The sequence below is a fragment of the Eptesicus fuscus genome, chromosome 9, assembly GCF_027574615.1.
Source record: "Eptesicus fuscus isolate TK198812 chromosome 9, DD_ASM_mEF_20220401, whole genome shotgun sequence".
Classification (NCBI taxonomy): domain Eukaryota; kingdom Metazoa; phylum Chordata; class Mammalia; order Chiroptera; family Vespertilionidae; genus Eptesicus; species Eptesicus fuscus.
The window spans coordinates 66,976,648-67,004,451 of NC_072481.1; the positions used below are offsets into that span (position 1 = coordinate 66,976,648).

The following is a 27,804-nucleotide window of genomic DNA, read 5'->3' on the forward strand; positions in this document are numbered from 1 at the left end:
TTTAAATGGTAATTGTCCCACATTTTATGCTTTCTTGTTTCTTTCTATCTTCAGTGAAAAGTGAACATGAAAAGAAGTTCAGATGTTTAGCTTTAGAATAAGATACAGTCATCATTTCATGATTTTGCTTGCCGTAGTTGCTGCAACTCATTCCGAAGTTTTCTTATTTCAGCTTCTTCTCTCTCCCTCTGCTTTGCCACCTTTTCCTGAAAAGTGACAAATAAAACTAAAGAGCTTAACAAAAAGTAATGTCCACATCACTGGGAGTGCAGGGTGGGGAGGATAAGACAAAATCATTGACTATCCTCGCTTATTTTTAAAAAACATATTGATTTCAGAGAGGGAGGGAAAGGGAGAGAGAGATAGAAACATCAACAATGAGAAGCATTGATCGGCTGCCTCCTGCATGCCCCCTACTAGGAATTTAGCCCACAACCTGGCCTGTGCCCTTGACAAGAATCAAACCTAGGACGCTTCAGTCTGCAGGCCAATGCTCTATCCACTGAGCCAAACCGGCTAGTGTATAGCCTCACTTATTTTAAGCCATCAGTAACACAGGACAGTCCCTAAATTCTCCTTTTTATTCATGCCCATTTTACCTCTCATGTTTGGTTTCCTACCTGAATAAGTCTCCCATAGCTCTTTCTCTAGCTGCAGAAACATCACCATCTCTCAATTCCTGAAGGGTTGGTGTTTCAAGAATTGCATCCTGAGGTCCCTTCCCCCTTCCTCCTTGGGCAACCTGAGTCACATCTTGACTTCAGTTTTCATTTCTACACAGAGGAATGTCAGATCTAATTCTTTGAGGAAAGGCAAATACAACACCTGGGTGTCTAAGTGACAACCACAATCCGGTGATGCATCTGAGCCTTAGATCAGGGAATTTGTTTCCGGTCTCCACAGTTATAGGGCAGAGTGGATGAAAGACTGAGGAGAGCGAGAATCCCAGGTTGACCATCCTGCCCTTCAGTGTAGATCTATATTCACAAAAATGTCTTGGAGCTTCTGGAAAACTAGGACCTACAGGTAGACTGGTCACTCTGGGGAAGTGTTCACATAAGAATTCATACTAGGTTTGCAGAAATAAAAATACTGCAGTTCTCATTCTCTGGGAAGGCAGTTTGGATAACTTTCTAGGCTGTGTGATAATGACATGTAGTTATCTATTTGGAACCTAATGTTTTTAATGAGAAAAATGGGGACATAATGGTTCTGCTTCACAATGAACAGATTAGATGAGAGAATGTGCTTAAAGTACTTTGTACAGACTTGCTATGTAGGAACTACTGCTTATTGAGTGATGATGATAATAAGGGCTTGGCTGAAACAAACTCTGCAAGTTAAAAGCCTCAGAACCAGTGACAATTGAGGCAAAGACAGGGACATAATATTAAATCAATTTAACAAAGTAATCTATGACCAAAGGAAAAGATTGTCTATAGCAATTAACCACTTAACAAAAAGACTAACTACTGTGAGTTAGAAATATCCTTATTTAACAAAGTACAGTGCTTATTCTGTGCTCAGCACTAATCTAAACACAAATATTTACTCACTTAATTATTAAATCACCCTGTAAAAGAAGTGTTAATACTGTCTCCATTTTCCACAAGTAGAAACTAAGGGACAGATAACTTGCCCAAACCATATATTTAGTAAGATGGGAACTGGGATTCTTAACAGGCTGTCTGACTCCAGAGTCCTTTCCCTGAGCCATAAAGTTATGCTGTCTCTCCCTCTTTGTCACTTTTCATGCTCTAACCAATACAGAGAGGGAGGTATGATTAAAATGATGAGATGAAATAATGGGTGAGTACCTGGAGCTGACGTTCCAGAGCCATCTGTTGCTGTGACAGCTGTTGGGTTCTGTTTATCTCCATTTGTCTCAGTTGCTCCTGATGCTGTCTCTCCCTCTCCATCATTTGCTGGTTCTGCCTTTTAATCTCCTCCAACCTTCCTGGTTTAGCCTTTGCAGCCTCTGCTTTCAAATATGCTTCTGAGAGAGAAGAAAATAACATATTCCTCTAGGATTAAAGTGTCCCTTCCTTCTGTCTCCTGCTTTTATTGTTCATTGCTTATTACTGCTTCATAGAGAAAATTCCCTCGGGTCATTTTGCCTTTTCAGATGACATTACACACCCTACTCAGATAAAGCTTGAAGAGCTAAAAGTCATCTTTGCCATTCTTGCTCTAGCTTAAAGATCCCAGGTAAACCAGGCCAAACTAATTGAAAATGTACAGAAAGTTCTATCTTGCATTTCTTCCATTTTCCTCTCACCTTTCCTCTCCTTTTCCTTCTCGGTAAGAACCAGGTCTGTATGTAGAATGGCATCACTCACAGACTCCTTGGACAGTAAATAGTTTTGCAGAGCTTCTTCCGCCTAGGAACCCCAAAACCATGCAGTTAAAAGTAGAAAATGGTGATTGGTATGTTGTAAACCTTTTTTATTTCTTGTTCTTCCCAGCATCTTTTCCTCTCCAGAACTGCTCAGCCTGCACTTAGTGAAACTGTCAATCAAGCCTCTTCTGTCACAAGAGTGGGCACAAACTCTGGTCTGGCTAATCAGAGCATCCCCAAGTTCACTTGGTACAAAAGAATTTGGTGCAGGTGAGAAATGCTCAACATGGATGTTTTAAAGACTGATACGGATGCTGGGGAAAATGCTCTCTCTCCTCTGAGACTGAGGGCAAAAGAACTATTTAAGCTTGGAGATGTTGGTGTCCTCTTTGCTGCCATGCCTGAGAATGAAGCCAGTAGGAAAACAGAACAGAAAACTAAGTGGGAGTTGGAAAGAAAAACAGGAAGGGGAAAATTGATGCCATTGTTTAAATTCCTGAATGTAGCTGTAGTTTCAACTAAATTTAAATGTTTCATGTAAGCCAATGAATTACTCTTTTTTCCTATTCATTTCAATTACTGCAATTCTGTCCTCTGTAACCAAAAAAGTCCCTTTGTTGCAATGAATGATGATGGTTGCAGTACGATTTTGGTGATAGTTCAGACTAATTCTACAGCTATCATTAGAGTACAAATACTTTCTTCATGTCTTCCCTGGATTTGGAAAGAAGCCCTTCCCCACTCCAACCCCCCAACTATTTCCCACAATTAATGCATGAAACAAGGAATACCTGTATTCCTTTCCTGGGCTCCTGATAGTACTTTGCCTTCAGCTCTTCTCTCTTCTGAATGAAGAGGCGGTACCCTCCAGGCTTTAAATAAACCCCCTGCTTCACATATTCTTCCAGAGGACCAAAAATGTCTTGAAGTAAAGCTGAGCAACGATCTGATGATGCCTCCAAGTTCTGCTTTCGAAAGTCATTTTTTTTTGCTTCCAGCAGGGTCTTCAAAGGGACAAAGGCCCATGGAAAAGATGTTAGCAATACTTCAATATTTCTATAAATGATTCTCAGAGAGAGTCTCTATTGATTGTCTAAAAACTAGAGAACAACAGCAAAACTATATCCTTCCAACCAAGCCTAGGAAAGGTCCAAGGATGTTATGGTATAGAAAAATGACTTTAGTTTTGTGTTCCAAATCTCCTGAAACCCATTTCTCTTGATATTTCTGCTTTAGATGTGATCTTCAGACTACAGATACCTAATCTCAGGCCCTAATTTTGTATACAACCTCCTCATTTACAACCATTCCTTGTTTCTGTATTTTCCTATGCCTTGGATTCCCAACAAGGAGGCGCAGTGGAATAACTGGCTAGAATGTTTTGAGTGGATGCTATTAAACCTGGAGACATGACATTTTAGTAGAACCATTTGGCAATTCTGTGTACTTGATTAATATAAAAAGAAAGTTAATTAATACTTTATAAATGCAATTTTTAAAGAATAAGGTTAATTTAAAAAAATTAGTCCATGGGTGTAACATGGTGAGTTGTGTGTGTGTGTGAAAGTATTAAAATCCATACGACCCAGAGTAGTTTTATGTTGTTTGCTTGTTTTCAGAATAAAAGTGAGAGTCATATAAGTAAGAGTCATTATTTTCCAATCTAGTAAGAACTGCTTTTCTTAAGTCCCCATTTTGTATTTCATGGCAATACCTGTATTACATGTAAGTGCCAGGAGCTAGAGCAAAGGATATTAATTACCTCTAATTCCTTCTGGAACGTTCGGTCCACATCCTTGAAGGAATTCTTGATGAAGACTTCGATGGCTTCCTTCTCACTGGTCCTGTGCAGGTCCAGCAGCTCTTGGAGATTTTCCGTGGGCAGCTGCACCTTCTGGCCCATCAGCTGGTCATAGTGGGCAATGGCCTTTTGTACTGCAGTGGAGTTCTTGATTTGGGCCAAGGCCAAGACTGTATCCTCCATGCAGGGCAGATACCCACTGCTGATGGCATTGACATAGGTCAGCACCAGGTTTTCTAGACCTTCACACAGGAAAGAGATGCTTGCATTATTTGTAGAAAAAGAGGGCATGCTCTAAAATTGGATAGTTCTGAGAATGTTAATTTAACAATGCATTCCCTGAGCTTTTTCAGTATTCTGCATAATGTTTAAGTGGCTCAAATATGTGGTTGTTTTTGTTTGTTTGTTTGTTTGTTTGTTTGTTTTTTGAAAATTGTGTGACTAAGAAGCCAGATCTTTCTTTGGGAAAAGAAAGTGTTCAAAGAAGAAATATCAAGATCTATGTAATCATCCTCATGCCATCCTTTTTCTATTGAGAAATGGTTAAAGTTATGCCTATTCATTTTATTAGACTGTGATAGGCCTTTTTTGCCTCTTTATTCTTTCCTTTCTTTCCCTCTTCCTCAGGTTTCATTTTCCTTCATAATTCTCTTTTCTTTGCCACTTCAGTATGTATAGCTAGTATGAGTATTAGCTGAAAACACAAAGTGAGCAAATTAGACTGGCTCGCCTTTACTCTTTGTTAGAACTTTCCTATTTGTCTTCCTTATCCCTTGCATACTTTTGCTTACATTCACCCAGTGATGGCGAACCTATGACACGCATGTCAGCACTGACACGCGTAGCCATTTCTGATGACATGTGGCCGCTGAGGCGACCGCATGCCGAGGATGAAACATTTGCTGCTCCTGAGGATGAAACATTTGCGAAATAATGTTTTTTCCTCCAAGTGACACACTACTCGAGTTATGCTCAGTTTTTTGGCGAAGTTTGACACACCAAGCTCAAAAGGTTGCCCATCACTGGCATTCACCATCCCTCTAGAACAGTGATTTTCAACCTTTTTCATCTCATGGCACACATAAAATATTACTAAAATTCTGCTGCACATCAAAATATGTTTGTTTTTTTTATTATCAATCTGACAAAAAAATAGGTATAATTTAGAATAATTCATACTGGCTGGCTATTGTTGTGTTAACTGTTGTCATATTTTTATTTGACATTCTGAAGGAAAAGAAGTCAGTTCCCCTGACTAAATAGTCAGGTATTGCATGTTTTAAGAATTATTGAGCCCTAACCAGTTTGGCTGTGTGGATAGAGCGTTGGCCTGCAGACTCAAGGGTCCCAGGTTTGATTCTTGGTTGCGGGCACATCCCCTGTAGGTGGTGTAGAGGAGGAAGCTAATTGATGTTTCTCTCTCATCAGTGTTTCTAACTCTCTATCCCTCTCCCTCTCTGTAAAAAATCAATAAAATATATTTTTTAAAAAGAATTATTGAGACACACCATGGATTGAAAATCATTGCTCAGGAGTATAGCAATAATTCATAGAGTTCTGAGGCATAGTGTCTTTAGAAAAAAACCTGGTCCAAGATGTTTGCTTAGATTTCCTTTAAAGCTCGAGACAACTTGAGCCTGTTTGTTTAATGTTTGTTTCAAGTAAGTTTCATTTTTTACAGAGAACCTATATGTTATCTTGTGCTTATCTAAGGCTGTGACACATAATAAGTATCCACTATATTCATGGAACAAATGTTGCCAACTCATGTGGTTAGTCTAGTCCAACAATGGACCACTTATGAATAGAACTCTTTAACTTGACCTTTCGTCAGATGATATTGCTATTTTATACAACTTTAGAGGCATTACTAAAAAAATCAGTAGGAATGTTTTGGGTCCTCACTGGAACTTAATAATGTGATTCATATAATTTTCTTGGTCGTAACTGATGAAGGATTTTCAACATTGACAGTGAAAGGAGAAACTTTTAAAAGCCCCATTCTTTATGTTGAGTTGAAGGAAAATCCTAAGGAAGATACTCACGAGGTCCATTGACCTTGATGCCTCCTGAAAGAGTTTTTGTCTTGGAATGGTGAAAGATGTAGGAACAGAAATCTGCCACTTGTTGCACAAAGTCAGGATCCAGTTCATCGTTATGCAGTGTTGGAAGATGGGCAAGCTTCTTCCGGTGAATGGGCGAGTCAAAGACAAAGCATTTTTTTCTTGCAAAGAATGTCTGTATGCAGTGACGGGGCAAATTGAAATTTTGATGATTTTCATCAGTGTCTGGGGAAGCAAGAAAGGGCTTCATTTAGTATAGAACTAGCATTCATTTTAATGTATTTCCCATGAATAAATTTGCCTGATGTTATCTATTTCAACACATCTCCACAAACTCTAAGCAAAACATTAAAAGGTAACCCATCATGGAAAGGAAGAAAGAAAGTAATTTGCTCCAAGAACATTGAGTAATACAATCTCATATTGCATCTAATAGTTCACTTTAAATTAGTAGTGTTCATTATTTACTTGGCAGTTTAACCAAGTGATTAAATATAGGAAACTATAAATGTAACCACTTACATACAGAGATGTACTTATGTTACTTTTCTCTCTCTTTCCAAAACTGAAGTCTCTGTTACCTTCTTTCAGCTTCAACGAGTTCTCCAGGTAGTCATCTGCTGTGATGTGTTTCCCATCTGCTTCCAGGGATAGGTAGAAATCTCTCACAGTCCACACTAAGTCTGGACAGAAGCTCACAGCATCAGCTGCATCTTCAACCCCATCAAGATCAGGTGGAGATACTGTCCTGAGATGATTTGACAGTTCTATTACATAACTGAGATATAATTAAGGAAAACTGGTTGGAAATAGGACTGCATCTAAGCCCATATTGCAATCCTTACATCCCTATATCATTATGTTCTCTTTTGATTGTAACCAATTCTTCATAACATCAGTAAGTATAAGGGCTGTTTTTCTTGTACTTTTAATGTTTACCATGTTTTTATTTTTGTGTTTGATTCAAAAGGTTCATAAACACATCTGGTGCATAGAAGAGTTTTCTCTGGCTTTGGTGCCATCCTGGATCATAAAAGGATACTGCAATAGATCGATAGCCCTCTGGTCAATTTTGTTCATGGTGTTGTAAACAAAGGTACTACTCAATAGTATTGCCAGTGCAAAGATCTGAGTATCATTGTTCTGGTCACCCTAGAAGTCAAAACAAATGTAAGTCATGTCTCATGGCATTCCCAGATGAGAAATCATTAAAAATAAGCCCCTGACCTACAATGTTAAATGAACAAACAAAAATGATTGTGAGAAACATGTAACTTTGAATAGAATAGTTCTGTCATTAACATTGATAATTTTTTATGCTATTTTCACTATACTTTAATTTATACTGATACAAAAACATACATGGTGATGACTACTGAATGTAATTGGACATTTGGCATTTGTGTTTACAAATCTTCCTCTATCTCAACCATATCACTGATGACCAATGAGGATAGCCCTTGCTGGCTGATTCCAGGTGGGATGTTGGGGTGTCATTGGCTCTGTTGTGTCTGGAGGCTCCATGGTGACCCGGCACTCCTGTATTGATGGTCTATGGATGCGCTGTGGTCCTCCATAGAATTAGGCTCAAAAGCCCATTCTTGGGAAGCTGGGTGAGGAGGGCATGGGGCTGCTGCCCAATGGCCTCCCTGTCTACGTCCTCCAATGGGAGATATTGGCGTGTCCACCTGTCATCGGCTTCTTGGTGGGTCTCATAGTTATAATCAGATTTGTTCTGTCTGTTCAGAGTCGACCTTAGGTAAGACGTGAAGTGCACCTGGCAAAGGCACTGGCCGGACAGGTGGAGGAGAAATGCCAACTCATTAAGTTGAGCACGGCTAAAGAGAAGTGCCGGGGGATAGAGTCATCCTTAGACAATACCAGGCGTGAGAAAGAGTCATTAAATATACCCAGCCTTGCTGACACTTGCAGAAAGGTGACCACAACCTACTGGACGCTGAAGCAGGAAATTACATCCCTGGTTCATGAACTGAAGGGAGAGAGATCCAAATGCTCCAGACAAGAGGAGGAGATGGTGGAGATGCTAAAGACCCTCAGGTCCCTGGAAGAGGCCGTGAAAATCTTCACTTCACAAGCTGTTCCAAACCCGCCTGGCTGGCCCCCTCCTCAGGGGTGGACCTGGGTCCTAAAGCAGCTTTCTTCCCTCCTCTCCACTCAGGCCTCTCCAGCTGCCAGCTGTGCCGCCTGCCTCTGCCTCCACCTGAGGATCCCTGAGACCAGTGGTGCATCCTTGGGCTGGACTCCTCCTCCTCCACATGCTGTACACAGTGCTCAGCTCCTGCAGGACGATCCCTCCACATGTAAAGAACACAAGACTTGCTGCACTCACCAAGAAAGGCTGACTTCTCTATAGTCACAGAATGTTTCCAATCTCTCTTAGCAGCAGTGAAAGAAATGTTGTAAAGAGTTGTATCTTTGACTCAAATTGTCTTCATCAACCTACATTTCTCAGACTTTTGTCATCATTATATATGGTAATCTAAGTCAACATTAATATTTTATTATCTTCATAAATGTCCTATTTTAATTTAAAAATATATGCAGCTTTGCAATAAAGACATTTAATTGTAAAAAAAAGTCACTGAAATTTGGAGGTTTGTATAACATGTAGCATTAATTATCCTATCATATTTACAAAATGGCAAATATAGTATAGTTTTTTTTTTCCAAACAAGTTATATAAGGACATTAATTTTTAGGAAAAGTCTACCTATTCTAAAAACGAAAGTTTGTTCTGATTAAACTAGTTTGTTTGTTTATAAATATTAATCAATTATAAAACATGCATTAAACTCTATGTAAAATAAAATTTTTGTCTACATGAATTTTATGTACTATATGGCATTTTCCTCAGATTTGGGATGACTTGTCTCTCTGGATCCTAGCTCATTAGATGCTTTTTTTCTTAAAGTTTATTTTTTATTGTTGTCAATATTATATATGTCCCTTATTTTTACCCCACTTTCCCCCTCCACCCAGGCCCTGTCCCACCCCAAGCCTTAGCCACCCTATTATCTGTGTCCTTGGATTATGTATATCTCTTTATATAAAAGGCTAATATGCTAAGTGTCTGACTGTCTGACCGGTCACTCTGATGCACACTGACTACCACGGGCAGATGCTCAATACAGGAGCTGCCGTGATGTGCATTAGCCATTTACCGAGAAACAGCACCACGACCTGGTACCCACAAAGCAACACTCATCTTCCCCCAAGTGGGACACAGGCCCCACCACCAACCTGGAGTAACAATCCACCAAATCGCAGCTGATGCTGTTGAGAACCCATGGCACAAAATGTGGCCCAAGCCCAGCCCAGCCTGGAAACGGATGGGCACTGGGTAATGACATCATGTAGCAATGCCTGGCTTCCTCTCCCTGGAGTTTCTTCAGCCCAGGAACACGACTTGCTTTATAGCCAGGTGCAAACATTTTACACTTTAACCAAATGTCTGTGAAGCATTTTCCTGTGTCTCATCTCATTTGATCCTCACAGAAGTCCTGGAGTAGGTAGATAGGAGACTCGGTGAAATCCATTTTCTTTTCATTAGCCTGAAAATGGAGACTTAGAAAGCTTAGAAACTTGACCCAAGTGAAAACAAGTAAGAAATGGTGGACCTTGAAAATGACTTCAGGTTTTCTCATTGCGCAGAATACAGTCAAACACTGCCACAGTTAAATATTTTACTCTCCCTGCGTGATCTACAATATTGCTTCGTGTTGATATTTACTGCTGTGTTGCTGACAATTACCTGAAAGAGAAGTTGGGATGCTTCACTGGGCTGGAAAAAGGTTAGCTAAATCAGAAAGCAGGTCTAATTAAGCAAGTTTAATCTATATCTATAAAAGGCTAAATTGACTCATGCATGTGCAATACATATAAAGCTCTCGCTGGTGCCAATCGCACTCATATGTTTTGATCTATCATTGTCGATTGTGGATTTGGTTGTCACTTCTATTATAGAGAAAGGGTGAGTAGCGATATTAAAATATTTCTTCTAATTAATTTCCTTCCAATGTTCACAAATCCATGCACTGGGCCACTAGTATGCATATAAGTTCTTTGGTTAATCTCTTTCCATCCCTCCCCTATCCCCACTTCCCTCCTTTCTGAGATATGTCAGTCTGTTCCATGCACCCATGCCTCTGGACATTTTAGTTTATCAATTTATTTTGTTCTTTAGAATCCACATATAAGTAAGATCATGTGATATTTTTCTTTCTCTGACTGGCTTATTTCAGTTAGCATAATGGTCTCCAGGTCCATTCATGCTCTTGCAAAGGGTAAGAGATCCTTCTTTTTTATAGCTGCATAGTATTTCATTGTGTAAATATACCACAGGTTTTTATCCACTAACCTACTGACGGGCACTTGGACTGTTTCCAGATCTTAGCTATTGTAAATAAAGTTGCTATGTATATAGAGGTGCATATATTCTTTCTGATAGGTTTTTTTTTTTTTTTATTTTTTTATTCTTAGAATATATTCCCAGAAGTGGGATTGGTGGGTCAAATGGAAGTTCCACTTTTAATTTCTTGAGGAGACTCCATACTGTTTTCCATAGTGGCTGCACTAGTCTGCATTCCCACCAAGAGTACACTGGGGTTCCCTTTTCTTCACATTCTTGCCAGCACTTGTTGTTTGTTGATGGTAACCATTCTGGCAGGAGTGAGGTGATACCTCACTATAGTTTTTGGAGAGGGCCCCTGGGAAGAAACATGGGCATTCTTTAATTATTGTCAGCTGAACCCAAGGCAACAGGCAAAGCCACGTCTTGGATACACATTTACCAAAAAGGCAGATGTGTTATCAGCACTGACTCTTATCTTTGCCCAGGTGTCCGGTAGTGTGCTTTGATATGTAAATCCAGTCAAGCACCAGGAATGCTTGGGCCTACTCAAGAATGCAAATAATCTCCTTTGTCTTGACCTTTTGGTGAAACCCTCTGGTATTTGGGATATAAATAAACATGCTGCATAGGCTTGGGTCATTGTCTCTCCAGCAGAAGAGGGCAGCAGTCCCACCTGGTTCCCAGCTTTTTCCTTCCATTTTGTGTCTTGTCTCTTTCTTTTATTTCTCAATCCCCAGCTCCTCTACTCAGGAATTGGACCTGCTCTCTAGCCGTGCTGGATGTGGAAAAGAAATATAGTTACATCAAGTTTTAATTTGCATCTCTCTAATGATTAGTGACGTTGAGCATTTTTTCATATGTCTCTTGTCCATCTGTATGTGCTATTTGGAGAAGTGTCTATTCAGATCCTTTGCCCATTTTTTAATTGGATTGTTTTCCTTTTGTTGAGTTGTATGCGTTCTTTATATATTTTGGAAATTAACCTCTTATCAGATGTATTATTGGCAAATTTTTTGATACCTTGGGTTCTCTTTTCATTTAGGTGATGGCTTCCTTTGCTGTGCAGAAGCTTTATAGTTTGATGTCTCACTTGTTTTATTTTTTTCTTTTGTTTCTCTTGCCCTAGAAGATGTAAGAAAATTCTGCTACATGATATGTCTGAGATTTTACTGCCTATGGTTTCTTCTGGAAGTTTTATGGTTTTATGACTTACATTTAAGTCTTTTATGCATTTTGAGTTTATTCTTGTTTATGATGTAAGTTGGTGGTCTAGTTTCATATTTTTTCATGTATCTGTCTAATTTTCCAAACACCATTTATTGAAGATACTGCCTTTACTCCTTTGTATGTTCTTGCCTCCTTTCAAAAATTAACCCTTTGCACTCGCTTGCTTTTTTCTCGATTCCTTTATTCTAATGCTAACCGTGTCGAGTCACACTCGACATCTGAATGCAAAAGGTTAACTGACCAGCCCTGGCTGGTGTGCTCAGTGATTAAAGCATTGGCCCAAGCACTGAAGGGTCTTGGGTTTGATTCCCAGTCAAGGACATGTACCTGGCTTGTGGGTTTGCTCCCTAACCCCAGTCGATCTCATGTGGTAGGCAACCAGTCAGTGTCTCTTTCACATTGATGTTTCTCTGTCTCTGTCTGTCTCTCTCTCTTTCTACCCCTTCCTCCTCCCTTCCACTCTCTCTGAAAAGCAATGGAAAAAGATATCCTCAGGTGAGGATTTAAAAAAAAAACAAAAAAACTTAATTGACCATAATGGTGCGGGTTGATTTCTGGGCTCTCTGTTCTGTTTTATTGATCTATTTGTCTTTCCTTGTGCCAGTTCCAGACTGTTTTGATTACAGTGGCTTTGTAGTGTAGTTTGATATCCACTATTGTGATCCCTCCAACTTTGTTCTTCTTTCTCACGGTTGCTGTTTTAGGCAGGTATGCTATGACTCCCAGTCTTGGATAGTGGCCTTATGTAGTAGGTGTCCTGTGGGCCCCAGTCGTGCAGTTTCCTTGATCTTCTGAGCTGGATGCTCTAAGAATGACCATGGTATGGGTTGTGTGGGCTCTTCTGTTGAATTTGGGTCTTGATTGCTGTTGTCCCATTTGTAGGTGGGCTCAGCCCTCAGGTTTATTGACTTTGAGTCTCAACCCTGACCAAGCATCCCAACTGTTATAAAGGTTCTGACAGAACAACACATGACAAAACCATATCAAAACCAAAACAACATATTTTCATATTTTTTAAAAAACAACCACAACAATAAAAACAACCATATCAAAAAGACAAACAAACAAATAAAAAAAAAACAACAAATAAAAAACACCACTGCATGAAAGAATACTAGAAGACACAAGACCAAAAGAATTAAAGGAGAGAAAAAAAGAGAATATGAAAGCAAAGAAGGACGAGACCAGAAATAGGATTGAAGCATAATAATCCCTCTTTTGGAAAAACTGCTGTTTAAAACTGTTTGAAATTCTCTGCTATTGTTAGATAGTCCCTTGTTCTGTAAACTCTGTCATTGTAAACTCTGTCATTTTTAGACAGTCTCTTATTCTGTATAATAACTTTGTTTTTTAGCTTAAATAATAGAAAAGATAAACTTAACTGTCTGACCTTGCAAGCTAGCCATCTAACATAAGGGGCTGATCCTGATAATATTCTCATGCCAGGTGTTCATTAGATATGATATGTACTCAAGGCTACAAGTTATCTGCCAAAGTAACATACACAAAGATCTGAAAAGATATAAAAAGAGAATGCTTCTTCAGTTGTTCAGAATTTGACAGAGATATTCTGCTCTGAACCTGCACGTAATAAAGATGACTCCTAATTAATTGGCTTGTTAAGGTGTCTTGTATCTAGCTCACTGATTTACAACACAACATTTGGAGGCCCCAGCAAGATAAGAGAGAGGTGCCTACTGGCACCTGGTCTCAGACACCTGGAATGGACGAATTGCCCTGCCTGGATGCCAGGCCCTGAGCATCTCTATGGGAGGTATCACCTGATGAAGTTCCAGGGCCCTGGAGATGCTTCTCAGTGGTCGTGACAGCCAGACAAGAGACACCTGACTTGCCCCTGCATTCTTTTGGAGTCATCGGGAAAAGCCTCTGGAGGTAAGTGAATTCAAATTTGATTAAGGAATTTTGAGTTCACTTTTCTGCCTGTTTGACTAGTCTTGTTGTCCTGAGAGAAGTACTGGACACAGTTGTAACTTCTCCAGTGAGGTTCTCACTGAGACGTTGAGAATCCTGTCCTGGGGCATGGGTGGTGGGGGTGCCCCCACATCACATCCATCAGGGGAGTTGGGCGTGTTCCAGTTATCTGCTTAGTTCCCAAGAGTGCTTGTCCTGGGGCGTGGGTGCCAGGGGTGTTCCCACATCCATCAGGGGAGTTGGGCAGTGTTCCATTATCTGCTTAACTCCCAAGAGTGCTTGTCTACTGAAAGAGTATGAGTACAGAAGTTTGTCTGTCTGTCTCAGCATAATTATCTGGCCATTAACTGGTCTATAAATGTAAGTGTGAGAGCCTGCATAAAAGCGAAAGCTACTTTGTGTTATCCGGTACTTCTGTTGACACATCTGGCTAAAAGATTTTATTTATTTAAGGCTGAACGAAATGACAAACTGCAAAAGTCCTAAGCAGTGCTGATGAGATTTATTTTTCTCAGGGACATTTGCTCTCTGTCAAGGAGGGAATCAGCTCACTTAGCTAATAAAATTTCTGTCTACATTTGTACAGTGGGGGCTTTGGTTTGCTCTTCCCTGTTTTATGATTTTGCTGTATTAGGTTGAAATTTTGGAATTCTAGGGTTGATTTAAAGGTACACATTTATAAAGGTTGTAGCCCAGAGAAGTTTAAACAAAGGCTAGACCACTACCCTTTTCTCCCCTGCTAAGGCTTGTTAGATTAAGATTAGTACATTTTCTCATGGCCTATGTCAGGCGAGAGAGAAAGACTACCAGATTTTTATGACTTTCCTGGGTGATTTCTGCTAACTTTTCATAATGAACTGCTTTGTGGGATTCCTTTTCCAGCCCTTCTAGCAAGCAGAGAATCATGTGGTCCTGAGACCTGCAACTTGCCTACCCTTCCTGATAGATTTACAGGAGGTCTCTATTAGGGACAGCATCTGCTCTGACTGGGGGAGGAAGAGAGCTGAAAACTGCTCCAGAGTGGGTGTGAGACAGAGTAGAGGCAGTGGGATTCGCTAGGTAGGGTAATAGGCTTTCAGCCTGCTGAGATAGAGAAGCCCTAGGCTAGGGGACCAGGGAGTGGTCGGAGAGATCAAAAGTAATAAGGAGGAGGATTTGAGATCCTCTAGAGCAGTGGTTCTCAACTTTCCTAATGCTGTGACCCTTTAATACAGCTCCTCATGTTGTGGTGACCCCCAACCATAAAATTATTTTTATTGCTACTTCACAACTGTAATTTTGCTACTGTTATGAATCGTAATGTAAATATCTGTGTTTTCCGATGGTCTTAGGCGACCCCTGTGAAAGGGTCGTTTGACCATCCAAAGGAGTCTCGACCCACAGGTTGAGAACCGCTGCTCTAGAGGCTTAGAGTAAAGAAGGAAAAATCTGTGAGGGAAAGCAACTGTTAGAGAAGAATGTGTCCTTAAGTGTAAAACAACCTAAATATACAGGATCTTAGACCACTTGCCTTGTTTCCCCTGCTAAGGACAGAGTAAATGGTTAATGCAAAAAGGGGGGATATCAATGGGAAGGGCAGAAATAGACAGGTTTTTGTTAATTTTTGCTTATCTGAGCTATGCTGAACTCAAGGCCACAAGCTTTAGGCAAAGCACAATAAATCTTTCCCTGCCCCATTTTATTCTCTTTAACTCTTCCAATACACATAAAGAAAATCTCATTGTCCGAGCCTGACAGGGTGGGGTTACTGGGTACTTCTTGGGCTGTGTCTGAATATTCAGCAAAGGAACTTTAAGATATAATATCTTTAATGTTACAACTGGTTTAAGTTTTAAGAAATATATCTCTCTTTCAAAAAGAAATATTTTTGAACTAAATTAGACCAATACAATATACTAGAAATTGCATAAGGAAGAATGTAGCAGTTTTTACTAGACAAGTTTTAATTTACCTGCTGTTAGTTTTATCATAGAATGTCTCTTGTATTTTGTTGAAGGTATATTTTTTTGAAAGTAAGAGTATGTTTAAAGTGTATTCATAAATGTTAATCTAAGAAATGCTGACTGTTTACTTTTTGGTGATCATTGAAAAATTAAGGTTTCTAAAAGTGAAGAATCCTACCTAATAAAAAGGTAATATGCAAATTGACCGTACCATCCAGACACCTACAAGCCACACCCACCAGCCAACCAGAGCAAGTATGCAAATTAACCCAACCAAGATGGCTACAGCCACAGAGAGCAAGGTTTCCCAGGTAACAAAGCAAGCCAAGCTTTCCACAAGCTGTTGCAGGCCTAAGCCTCCACTCAAGCTACAAAGTTTCAATTATAGAAGGTAAACAAATTCAAACAGAAATGGTGTCAGAACGGAGCTTGAGAGAGCAGGCCAGGGTTGCCGACGGCAAAAGGGGAAGCAAAGCTTTCTGCACACCCTGGCTGGGCCCAGGTCTCTGCTTAAGGCTACAAAGTTTCAATTATAGAAGGTGAATTAACTGCAACAGAAATGGCTGCCGCCCCGGAGGGAGCAGCAGGCTTGGCTCCACTCCAGGCTACAAAGTTTCAATTGTAGAAGGAAAATAAATTCCAGATACCAGAGCCTCTGCTTGGGTTGCCAGGGGGCGTGGCCAGCCTGCAAACCACCCCAGGCCCCTTGCCCAGGCTTCCCCACGCCCCAAGGGAATCTCCACCTGATCCGGGACACGCTTCAGGGCAAACCAGCTACCCCCACCCATGCACCAGGCCTCTATCCTATCTAATAAAAGAGTAATATGCAGATTGACCATCACTCCAACACACAATATGTCTGCCCCCATGTGGTCAAAGATCCTGCCCCCATGTGGACACAAGATGGCAACTACAAGATGGAGAGGGCAGTTGGGAGGCACCAGGCCTGCAAGGTAGGGCAGTTGAGAGGGACCAGGCCTACAAGGGAGGGCAGTTGGAGGTGATCAACCCTGCAGGGGAGGACAGTTAGGGGTGACCAGGCCAGCAGAGGAGAGAAGTTGGGGGCAAACAGGCTGGCAGGGGAGCAGTTAAGCATCAACCAGGCTGGCAGCGGAGTGGTTAGGGGGTGATCAGGCTGGCAGGCAGAAGCGGTTAGGGGCAATCAGGAAGGCAGGCAGGCAAGCAGTTGGGAGCCAGCAGTCCTGGATTGTGAGAGGGATGTCCGACTGCCCGTTTAGGCCATCGGGATCAGGCCTAAACGGGCAGTCGGACATCCCTCGAGGGGTCCCATATCGGAGAGGGTACAGGCTGGGCTGAGGGACAACCCCCCTCCGTGCATGAATTTCGTGTACCGGGCTTCTAGTTATACATAATAGAAGGACTGAGGCATGGATATGCATTTTTGAAGGATATAGAAAAAAAGTTTGAAAGTATGAAATTTGTAAAGGTTGTATATGTAATAAAAAGGAAAAAAAAAGGTTAAAAGAAAATTGATTAAATAATACAGGCCAGTAAGCTGGGAAAAGTAAATAATTTACATTCTACATCCCTAAACAGAGGGTAAATAGTTATGCCAAAGTACTTAGGGGGAACTAATAAAATAAACAGCCAGGACAGGAGCAGGCCTAGCTCGTGAAAAACTGAACTCCCAGGAGCCAGGTAGTGGAGAGGTAGAGCTGAAGCCCACAGCCACTCTGGTGATTTAGAGCTGGTTGCTATACAGATAAAAGACTCAGCCCCTGGGAAACCAGGTGAAAGAAGGTGGAGGGGCTGGGTGCCTAACTGGCCTGCAGCCACCCAGAGAAGCAGAAGCTGCAGCAAGAAGCCGGGAATGCCAGGCAGTGACCTGACACCCGAGCTGCTGCCCAATGAATTATGAGTGTTTTACAACCTGCAATAAAACACTTAAGCAGTTTGGTTTGCTGGTCAAAGGGAGATAAGTAATGAGCCCTGGGATCTGTGAAAGCAGCTGGCAATAGAGCTGGTAAAAATTTCCTGGTTGCAAATATACTGAAAGGGTTAAAACTTCTAAAACAGCTGCCGGTACAGTAAGCAATTAATGGAATTAACCCCTTAGACCAAGGAGTGGGCAAGACACCCAGTTAGGGAGGGGCTAGATGCCTCATTTTGGCAAGGGAGCCTGCAGAGGAGGCTGAGGTCTCTGCCAGGAAAGAGGATAGGTGGGAAGGCAAGGGCCTGATGCCCAAGCCGCCACAGGGGCACTTTGCTATGTGCAAACTTGTCTCTCCCTGAAGCCCTGGCAATATTTGGCTCCCTGCTAGGAGCCAAGCTAGGAGCCTAAGAGGGCGGAGGGAAGGCAGTCTCCCTGAACCAAAGAGCTGAAAGTGGCTCAGGACTTTCAGACTGTCCCGGAGAGGAGGCGTCTGACTGAGGGACTGGCCAAGACTCCATTGGGTTAGGAGGACCGGAGGCTGCATGTTGAACTTGTAGACTGCAGTTTTCTGGGCAGAGGTGTGAGCCCGGTTGTGTAGGGGTTAAGCTGCCTGTGTGCAGCAAACAGCTTTCTCCCATGCCAGAATGCATTTTAGGAATATTGGACAGACTGTGTTTGCAGCTAGAGAGAAGAACTGACCGCCTCACTCAAGACCTGACAGTGGCTTGCAGAAAACTGTGCAAGGTGACTCCCAGGTGCCGGTTATAGCCAAGAGCATAGATCACGCTACATGGCATTAGAGCAATGCCCTTCATGATGGACTTGGTTGATGCCTTCTTTTCATGAACATGGCTTTAAAAAGTTTTTCTTTGTATGGGAAGGTCAAAAATAGACTTTAGTCAGCTCCCTAAAATGTTTGTATAGCCCTACCATTTGTCATGTTTAGTAGCAGAAAATTTGGCTGCCTGAAGTGGCCACAGTGCCAATATTGTACTTCTTTATGTTAATATGTTATATTAACCTTTGATTCTCTTACAGATTTGAATACAGCTGCTAGCAATTACTATAGACCTGTACTAATCTACAGACCTTGGTAGTCTTTGGGAGTAACTGGCAAGTGTCCAGTTTCCCACACTAAGTGTCATTATTATAGCCATACTAGAGGCCGGGTGCATGAAATTCATGCACGGGGGAGTCACCTCAGCCCAGCCTGCACCCTCTCCAATCCAGGATCCCTCGGGGGATGTCCAAGTGCCAGTTTAGGCCTGATCCTCGAGATTGGGCCTAACCCGGCAGTCGGACATCCCTCTCACAATGCAGGACCACTGGCTCCTAACTGTTCACCGGCCTGCCTGCCTGATCACCCCTAACTGACCCCCTGCTGGCCTGGTCACCCCCAACTACCACCCCTGCTGGCCTAGTTGCCCCCAACTGCCCCCTCTGCCTACCTGGCTGCCCCTTACTGCCCCCCCTGCCAGCCTGGCCACCCCTTACTTCCCCCGCTGCTGGCCTGGTCAACTCCAACTGCCCTCCCCTACCAGCCTGGTCACCCCTCACTGCCCTCCTTTGCTGGCCTGGTAGCCCCTCACTGCCCCCCCACCCCCGCCACGGGCCTAGTTGCCCCCACAGCCTGCTGCTCAGTCATTTGGTCACCCCTCATTAACACCCCTGTCAGCCTGGGTGCCCCACACAGCCTGCTGCTTAGTCATTTGGCTGCCCCTCACTAACCCCCCACCTCCACCGGCCTGGTCGCCCCCACAGAGCCTGCTTGTTCAGTCGTTTGGTTGTCCCTCACCAACGCCCCTGCAAGCCTAGTTGCCCCACGCAGCCTGTTCGGTCGTCCATCCGGTTGCGATGGTCGCTTAGGCTTTTATTATTATAGATATTAGCTATTCTAAAAGGGAGCTACATATTTTAATTTTTTTTTTGTCATTTAAAGACAGTTACTATTTTATTATAATACATTTAGAAAAATATTACTCTGAAAAGGCCATAGCAAGAACAAGCAAGGAAAATCAGATCTTAAAGCAGGTCAGTATATTTTTCTCTTTATATAAACCCTCCAAAACTTAGCAATGCTTAATAAACAAATCATGGAAATGCATTTCTTTGCATAAATTCAATAAGACTTGTTTCCAATCGTGGTTTTATTGACTGAAAACTTTGGCTGGAGTATCATGCTTTAAAGAGCCCTGTCTGAACTCTGAAGACTTGAAGCCAATAAGAGTGCCACAGAAAAAGCCTGGTATCCTGCTTGGTAGCCCTGAAAATAGATGGTGCGGGAGCATCAGGCCCATACCCTACCACCACTGGCGGTTGGTCAGAGTAGAAGGGGATCAATTAGGGCACCTCTGTGTCCCTGCGGGACCCCCACACACTCTAGGCTGCGAGGAGTAGGAGGGCTACTGAGATGGGCCTTGAAGCCTAGGGAATGGGCCCTGGTAGAGCCACTGCAGGAGAGGAATTCACCTAACTCAGCAGATACTGCAGGCAGGCCTGACGGCAGCTGGATGGCTTGGCTTCCCTGCCCTATGGTGCACATTAAGATTCAATCATGAAATTCTGGCAAAAATTGTCAGTTACCATTCTTATTATACTTATGCAAACAATCAGGCCAAATTGAATGCAATAGATAAATTGGTCTTAATTTAGCTCTTTTAAAATACATAAGGGTAATTTTAAGGATAAAAATTCCATTTCAATAAAAGTTATTAGAGCTAAAATGTTTTCTTTCCCTTCCACCAGACCATTTGTTGTAACTCTCGCTATTCTAATTGCTCAACAATACTAAATTTTATAATACAGTTTGTCTCTGCCAGGTCACAAGCCCACCTCCTTCTGTGCCCAGGCCTCATTGTCCCTGACAGATAGCAAGGATCTCTTGGCTCTGAAAGAAAACTCCATTCCCCTTCAGCATGGAAGTAGTCAGAGGAGCCCGACCAACATCCATTTTCCCTGAAAGAATTCAGAGCCAGGATCCTTGAGGGGATATATTAGGCAGTAAGGCAGATGTGAGCAGAGCAAGGATGATGGGCCAACTTAGGAATTTCGTAGTAAATCAAAAGCAAAACAAAAACTAAACAACAGGGAAGTTCAAGGGAAAGATCCAGTTGTGTGCTAGAGCCAGCTTCTTACACCAGCCCACAGGAGCTGACTGTTAAATTCCAAACCCTGGGTTTCCTGACTTCACTTTGAGAGCTTAGACTCAGCTATGGTGGGGCATTTAGATTACTGGCAAGTATTACAAGGCAAGGCTTTTTCAACTTCCCCACCCCCAGGAGGCTGGTTGTTAAATAAACACTTACCAGCAAAGAGGTGGGAAAAGCTCATGTTTGTTCAAATGATAAGATAAGTAAGACCAAAGGAAAATCAAAGATTTAAGGAGATTTACTCTTGACAAAGTCAGAGAGCTACAGCTGCCAGAGCCCCAATGTGAACTCTGAGCCAGAGCTGGGTACTAATCATTAGTCTCTGCAGGATCAGACCTGGGACAGTGATTTTATTTGCACCAACTTTCTGCATTTTGGTTAAAGGCCTAGCGCCACATTAGTGGAGTCTCTCCATCGTGACTTTGGCTTAGAAATATTTTTCTCACTTCAGGTTTCCAAACTTTGACTATTAAATATGGAAAGGGAAATAAAGATACACTCTGTTCAAGTGGAAGTACAAAAAAAAAAATCTCTGTAAAGAATGTTCAGAGATGAGAAGGTTGGTCAAAAAGGAGTCCTTGTTCCTCACCTTCTCTACATCTCCCAGTCCCTCGGTGTCAAGCAGAACCAGGGTGTGGTTTGGCTCCGCAGGATGAGGCACACACCACATCCAGATTCCCTTGGTGTGAGACTGCACCGTGGATCCAACAGAGAAGCCTGCAGAAGGAGTGGAGAGGTTGTAACACATGAGGGCTCTGGAAATAAGAGATGTTCTTGACAAATGAGCTAGGGCTTAAGGAGAGCAAGATGTGGAGATGGAGCAAAGAAGAACCAGTATTGATCTAACTGCAATAGAGAGATGGGAAAATAAGAGTATCAGGTACCACAGCTTGAAAACTTGATGATTTTTTTAAACAAGAATATTATGCTACTAAAATTTTAATAGTTTACAATTTTATATATGTTGTTTTATTGATGTCTTCCTCCTTATGATTGGAAAACATTTTGCTTTTTCTAAGGAGCTATTAAGTAAAAGAAAAAGAGGTGATATTTCAAAAACAGACCTCTGTCCTTTACCTCACAGAAAATAATTAGCCAGCTATGGCCCAAACATTATCTTTCAATATTCCTGCCCATCTCTCACTTTCTCTCCTCATATCTCTGTGCTTATGCTGGGAGTGTGGGTGAAAAGAACGACTCGGCAGAGCTTAGCTGGTGTCACTCACCCTCATTCCTTCCAGCCAGCTTGTTCAACAGGTAGGATTTGCCAGTGCGGTAGAGGCCCACAATAGCCACCACGACAAGGGGCTGGGTGAAGGCAGAGAGGATCCCCAAAGCTTCCTGATTAACCACCAGTTTCCCTTCGATGTTCTCAATGAGGCACACTGGGCCTGGCATGTGGATCTCTGAGGCCATGTCCACGCTGAGACCTTGTCTGCAAAGGAATAGATGGGATGGATTAGAACTTCCAGTCTCTAAGCAGAGAAAGTCATTTTGCTTCCTGCACCTGGGGACATTCTACTACCCAGCATGGCCTAAGTTTCTAAAGAAAGTATTATTATTATCATTTAATGACAGCAAAGCAGGTCATAAGAAAATAAGTCCTAAGTCTGCCAGAGGTCTCCTATAGGGTACACTCCACTGATTCTTAAATATGTGGTGGGCTCATGGAAAACCATCCCCTGAATCTCATCTATTGCTAGTTTGAATATGACTCTCCTCCGCTGGTTTTTGGCTTGCTTATGTTTCTTATTTTTACCTCCCTGAATCCCCATATGGAATCTTTATGAGCACTCTTTATTATATTACATTTCTTGCTTTTACCCCATCTAAACTTGCTTTTCTGTAATGTAGAGGTACGTCCAGACAAAGTGTATTATAAATCCTGGCATGTCATTACATAGCATTATTGAACAAATCATAGTTGTTTAAAATCATTTTATACAGCTATTGGTGTGCCTTTTTCAATCAAAACTTTTAAGGCATGATCATTTTATGAATGAGAAAATGAGTGAAATTACTTTTAAAAATATATCATTCTATTTATTTCAGAGAGGGAGAGAGAGGGAGAAAGAGAGAAAAAAAATCAATGAGAGAGAATCATTGATTGGCTTCCTCCTGCACACCCTTTGGGGATTGAGCCCGAAACTCAGGCATGTACCCTGACCAAGAATCAAACCATGCCCTCCTGATTCATAGGTCAATGCTCAACTGAAAAGACTTTTAATATATATATATATGTATATACTAGAGGCCCGGTGCACGAAATTCGTGCACTGAGGGGGGTTGTCCCTCAGCCCAGCCTGTACCCTCTCTAATATGGGACCCCTTGAGGGATGTCCGACTGCCCATTTAGGTGAGGGATGTCCCACACCTAAACGGGCAGTTGGACATCCCTCTCACAATCCAGGACTGCTGGCTCCCAACTGCTTGCCTGCCTGCCTTCCTGATTGCCCCTAACCGCTTCTGCCCGCCAGCCTGATCACCCCCTAAACCACTCTGCTGCCAGCCTGTTTGCCCCCAATTTCCCTCCTCTGCCGGCCTGGTCATCCCTAACTGCCCTCTCCTGCAGGTTTGATCACCGCCAACTGCCCTCCCTTGCAGGCCTGGTCCCTCTCAACTGCCCTCTCCTGCTGGCCATCTTGTGGTGGCCATCTTGTGTCCACATGGGGGCAGGATCTTTGACCACATGGGGCAGCTATATTGTGTGTTGCAGTGATGATCAATCTGCATAGTTCTCTTTTATTAGATAGGATAGAGGCCTGGTACAGGGGTGGGGGTCAGCTGGTTTGCCCTGAAGGGTGTCCCGGATCAGGGTGGGGTTCCCTTGGGGTGTGGGGCAGCCTGAGCGAGGGGCCTATGGTGGTTTGCAGGCCGGCCACACCCCCTGGCGACCCAAGCAGAGGCCCTGGTATCTGGAATTTATTTTCCTTCTACAATTGAAACTTTGTAGCCTGGAGCAGAGCCAAGCCTGGGGCTCCCTTGAAGGCCGGCTGGCAGCCATTTGTGTTGGGGTTATAATTGAAACTTTGTTGCCTTAAGCGGGTGGGCCCGGCCAGGGTGTGCGAAAAGTTTTGCTTCCCCTGTTGCTGGCGGCAACCCTGGCCTGCTCTCTCAAGCTCCATTCTGCCGCCATTTGTTTGAATTTGTTTACCTTCTATAATTGAAACTTTGTAGCTTGAGTGGAGGCTTAGGCCTGGCAAGGGCAGGTGGAAAGCTTGGCTTCCTCTGTTACCTAGGAAACCTTGCTCTCTGTGGTTTTAGCCATCTTGGTTTGGGTTAATTTGCATACTCACTCTGATTGGATGGTGGGCGTGGCTTGTGGGCTGGCTTGTGGGTGTGTTGGAGGTATGGTCAATTTGCATATTTGTCTATTATTAGAGAGGATTATTGATTTCATAAAGGAAGGGAGAGGGAGAGAGCGATAGAAACATCAATGATAAGAGAGAATCATTGATTGGCTGCCTCCTGCACACCACTTACTGGGGATAGAGCCTGCAATCCGGGTATGTGCCCTTGACTGTAATCGAACCTGGGACCTACCCACCAAGCCAAACCAACTAGGGCTGAAAAGACTTTTAAAATAATACTTAACCATTTATTTGGGGGCATCAATTCTTATAACCTGATAAAACATGTTTAAGCTAGCTGGGATTTAAGCAATGATTGCTCTTCTGCCTTGTCTTCTCATAAAGTACAATTTTCTTTCATTTTGTAAGTGACTAGTGGCCTGGTGCACAAAATTTGTGCACATTAAAAAGGAATTAATTAGAGGAACAGGGGCATGAGCCTCATGCCTCCAGGCCAGTGCAGGGGGCAGGGATGTGAGCCTCACATCCCTAGACCTTTGCCAGGGGTCAGGGACATGAGCCTCAAGTTCCTGGGCTGGTGCAGGGGGCAGAGATTTGAGCCTCATGTCCTGGAGCCTGTTGCTGGGATCTGGGACACAAGCCTCATGTCTCTGGGTGGACGCATGGGCAGGAATGCAGCCTGCTGATAGGTCATTATGTGACAGTGTCCTGACCAATTTTCATATTATCTTATTATAAGTATAGATTATTTACTACAGAAGCTAAAAACCCATCATCTGCTTGACTTTTTCTTTCACTGAAATCTTACAATGAGTGAAACTTGATTTCCTTATTAGTTGACTGTAAAAACTTCTTTGAAAAATTATAAAGACACATTCTCCCCACTTCCTTAGAGCCAGTGCCCTGGAAATCAGCCAGGTACAGTTGCAATATTAGCAACTTACCTTGTGCAATTCTGTTTGTCTGGATTTGTATATAGCAGGGGTCATAATATTTTTAGGTTAGAAAAATAGGGGGACTGGCAGTGATGATTTGCAACAATTAGCTAGGAAAGCAGAAGGTACACAATCTACATCTATTTGCGGATAATGGGGGCTGACAAGATACTGCATTTCGGGATGTGGTCACTAATGGGAGAGAGAACAACTTTGTCTGACTTCTCAGACCTCCAATGAATAACATTCGACCTATATAGCTATATTAATAAAGTGTTTTACAGATTGTTCCCAATTGTTATCTGGTTAACATTTTTAACACTTTTGGGAAAGCCCTGTCTCCAAAATCTTTGCAAATTAAATGTATTCAAGTCCTATACTTACCTATTGCTCTGCCTTTTATAGCTTAGCCTGTGATGTGTGCTCTGAGATGCATTCTCCCTAACACTGTTAGAGGCCCATTACCTTTTATAAATAAAAACAATGTAAGAATGCATTTCACACACGCATGCACACACACATATACATACTTATATCGGTTGGTTTTAAAGTCAAGCACACCTGATTTCCAATCCTAGCCCTGCAACTGGCTACCTGAATGATATCACATTTTACTCAACATTCTAAGCCTGTTTTCAAAATAATGGAAGTAAATAAGTTAATTAATATCTATTTATGTCAGTAGTACTGAAGCATAGTAACCTCCATCCTGTATGAAATTACTGTGTGAAACTCTCTGTTATTATTAGATAGTCCCTAGTCCTGTAAACTCTGTCATTATAAACTCAGTTGAAGCATCCTTCTTATATAAAAACTGCTGTTTGAAATTTTAACCCTGCTAGTTGGCTTCTGTAAATGCTTGCTTGCTTAAATAATAAGGAAAATAAGACTAGTCCCACTTCAGAGAGGCCATTAAACCTTCCCCGGACAAAATTATCAGTGCTGGCACCAGGCCAAGCCTTTGGTTGAGGTCTCAAGGCCCCAGCACATAGGAGCTCTTTAAGAACTTGCAAAGGGGGCCGAAAACACCCCATATTTGGGAGACAAAGAAGGTAAAAACATATAAATAGGGAAAGTTCCTCCATGTTGGGGTCCAGAATTTGAGAAATATTTTCCTCTGTACCCACGCGTAATAAATATAACTCCATCTCTCTAAGTATTGCTTGGTTCTTCTCCAGTTTTCTGTAACACTGTCACTTTAAGACAGTCTGTTATTCTATAAAATGACTTTGTTTTTAGTTCAAATAATAGAAAAAGATAAACTTAGCTGTCTGACCTTGCAAGCTAACCATCCAATGTAATAGATAATTTCCATATTCTTATGCCAAGTACAAAGTCATTATGTATTCAAGGTTACAATTGTCTGTAACAATAACTCACACAGAGCCCTTTGTAATATCTGCAAACAAAGAGGCTCGAAAAGTATAAATACTGGAGACTTCTGATATATGGTGTTCAGAATTTGACAGAGGTAATCTGCTCTGAACCTGCGCTCAATAAAGATGACTCCTAACTAATTGGCTCATTAGGCATCTTGTCCAGCTCACCGATTTGCGATACAGTACCGCTAGTTTAAAAGAGAGAGAGTAGGAGAGAGAGAAAGAGAGAGAGAGAGAGAGAGAGAGAGAGAGAGAGAGAGAGAGAGCGCCAGATCTGTAGGAACATACAAAAAAAACCTACAAAGAAGGAAAATGCCAAGAAATTTTTTTTGAAGCCTCAGAGTTGCTAGTGATGGGGTTTCTAGAAGAAAATATCACTATTTTCAGCCATAAAATTCTAGTAGTGTTATTTTTAAAATTGTTGTTTGCTTTCGCTTTGATTTGTGTTGTTCCTTGGTTTGAATTTGGAGGAAGAGGAAAAGGCTCTTATCAAGGAGACAAATGGGAACTGAAGGAGGAGATGCATGGAGCTTGTGATAAGAAATTCAGAGGAGGAGAGAGTTCTGAGGAGTAAACAAAATTACCAGGCTGTAATGAGGGGCAACTGCTGAAGCAAGTGATGGTAATAGCAGAGGCACTAGACTAGTAGAAACAGAATCCAACATAAAGGGCCTTAAGGAAAGAGTTGGTGCCCAAGAAATCAAAACTAATTGATTCATGCTATTTCTAAAGGAAGAAATCTACCTTCAAACAATGTTCAAGACTATGACTAAAAATATATAGTCATTTTCATGAAAGCTCTTTATTATTCATTTTAGGTTTAACTATTTTTGGCTTTAACGATGTAAGCAAGCTATTTACATTGCATATCTTTCATTGCTCTTTCTCACAAAAATAATAGTTATAGCTGTTGAAATGTTCAGGATGACGTTTAAACTAACTTATCAGGGTTTATAAAAAATTAAGATAATTGAAATGGCAATTATGATCCCCATAGGTCATAAACTGGCAAAGGAAGAAAAACAGCGTTAAGACATTTCAAACTCTGTCCGGATAGTCTCTACACATGCTTCTGTCTAGCTCAGCAGGAAGCAAATGCAGCTTAATGAATGCTGCTTCCTGTCTGACGGCACCTCAGTTTCGTTTTTAATTAAGTGTGATATCCCACACCAGGCTCAGCTGCAGCCTATCCTGGATAAAATGTTTTTAAAACCTCCTGACTCTTGCACTATCTTTTACCACCCTGGCCCCAATCTTACCTTAACTATAACGTCAACAGCAGGGATCTTTTAGAGCTGGTAACAAAGCTGCTTCATGAGTTGTTGTAAGAGTCCTAACTCTGTCTCACAGTTTAGCTGTGCTGGTTTGTGATAAACTTCTTCCCGAGCAAATCCTGGGGATTTTATTTTTCTTTATAGTCCCTCCAACACCCTCACACAGAGAGAGAGCAGAGGATTAGA

The 27,804-nt window shown here is 42.0% G+C and overlaps 1 protein-coding gene across 1 annotated transcript; it reads right to left on the reverse strand.

The window, feature by feature from the left end:
- On the reverse strand, positions 1-27,804 carry GBP5 (guanylate binding protein 5). The gene is made up of 11 exons (XM_028129922.2): positions 27,604-27,804; positions 21,946-22,154; positions 21,309-21,436; positions 7,245-7,354; positions 6,784-6,980; positions 6,185-6,427; positions 4,101-4,381; positions 3,130-3,342; positions 2,279-2,381; positions 1,818-1,996; positions 1-206 (listed from the first exon to the last, which is right to left on the reverse strand). The coding sequence occupies exons 2-11, from the start codon at positions 22,133-22,135 to the stop codon at positions 117-119; spliced, it is 1,734 nt and encodes a 577-aa protein (XP_027985723.2). The 5' UTR covers positions 22,136-22,154; positions 27,604-27,804; the 3' UTR covers positions 1-116.

What these genes read in the sequence shown, in the direction of transcription:
- GBP5 (XM_028129922.2), bottom strand. Translation starts at nt 22,135, where the DNA reads ATGGCCTCAGAGATCCACATGCCAGGCCCAGTGTGCCTCATTGAGAAC. An exon ending in GACTGGGAGATGTAGAGAAG is followed by an intron (nt 7,355 to 21,308) that starts GTGAGGAACAAG and finishes TTTGACTTCTAG; the next exon opens with GGTGACCAGAACAATGATAC. An exon ending in AGGGCTATCGATCTATTGCA is followed by an intron (nt 6,981 to 7,244) that starts GTATCCTTTTAT and finishes ATTATATCTCAG; the next exon opens with TTATGTAATAGAACTGTCAA.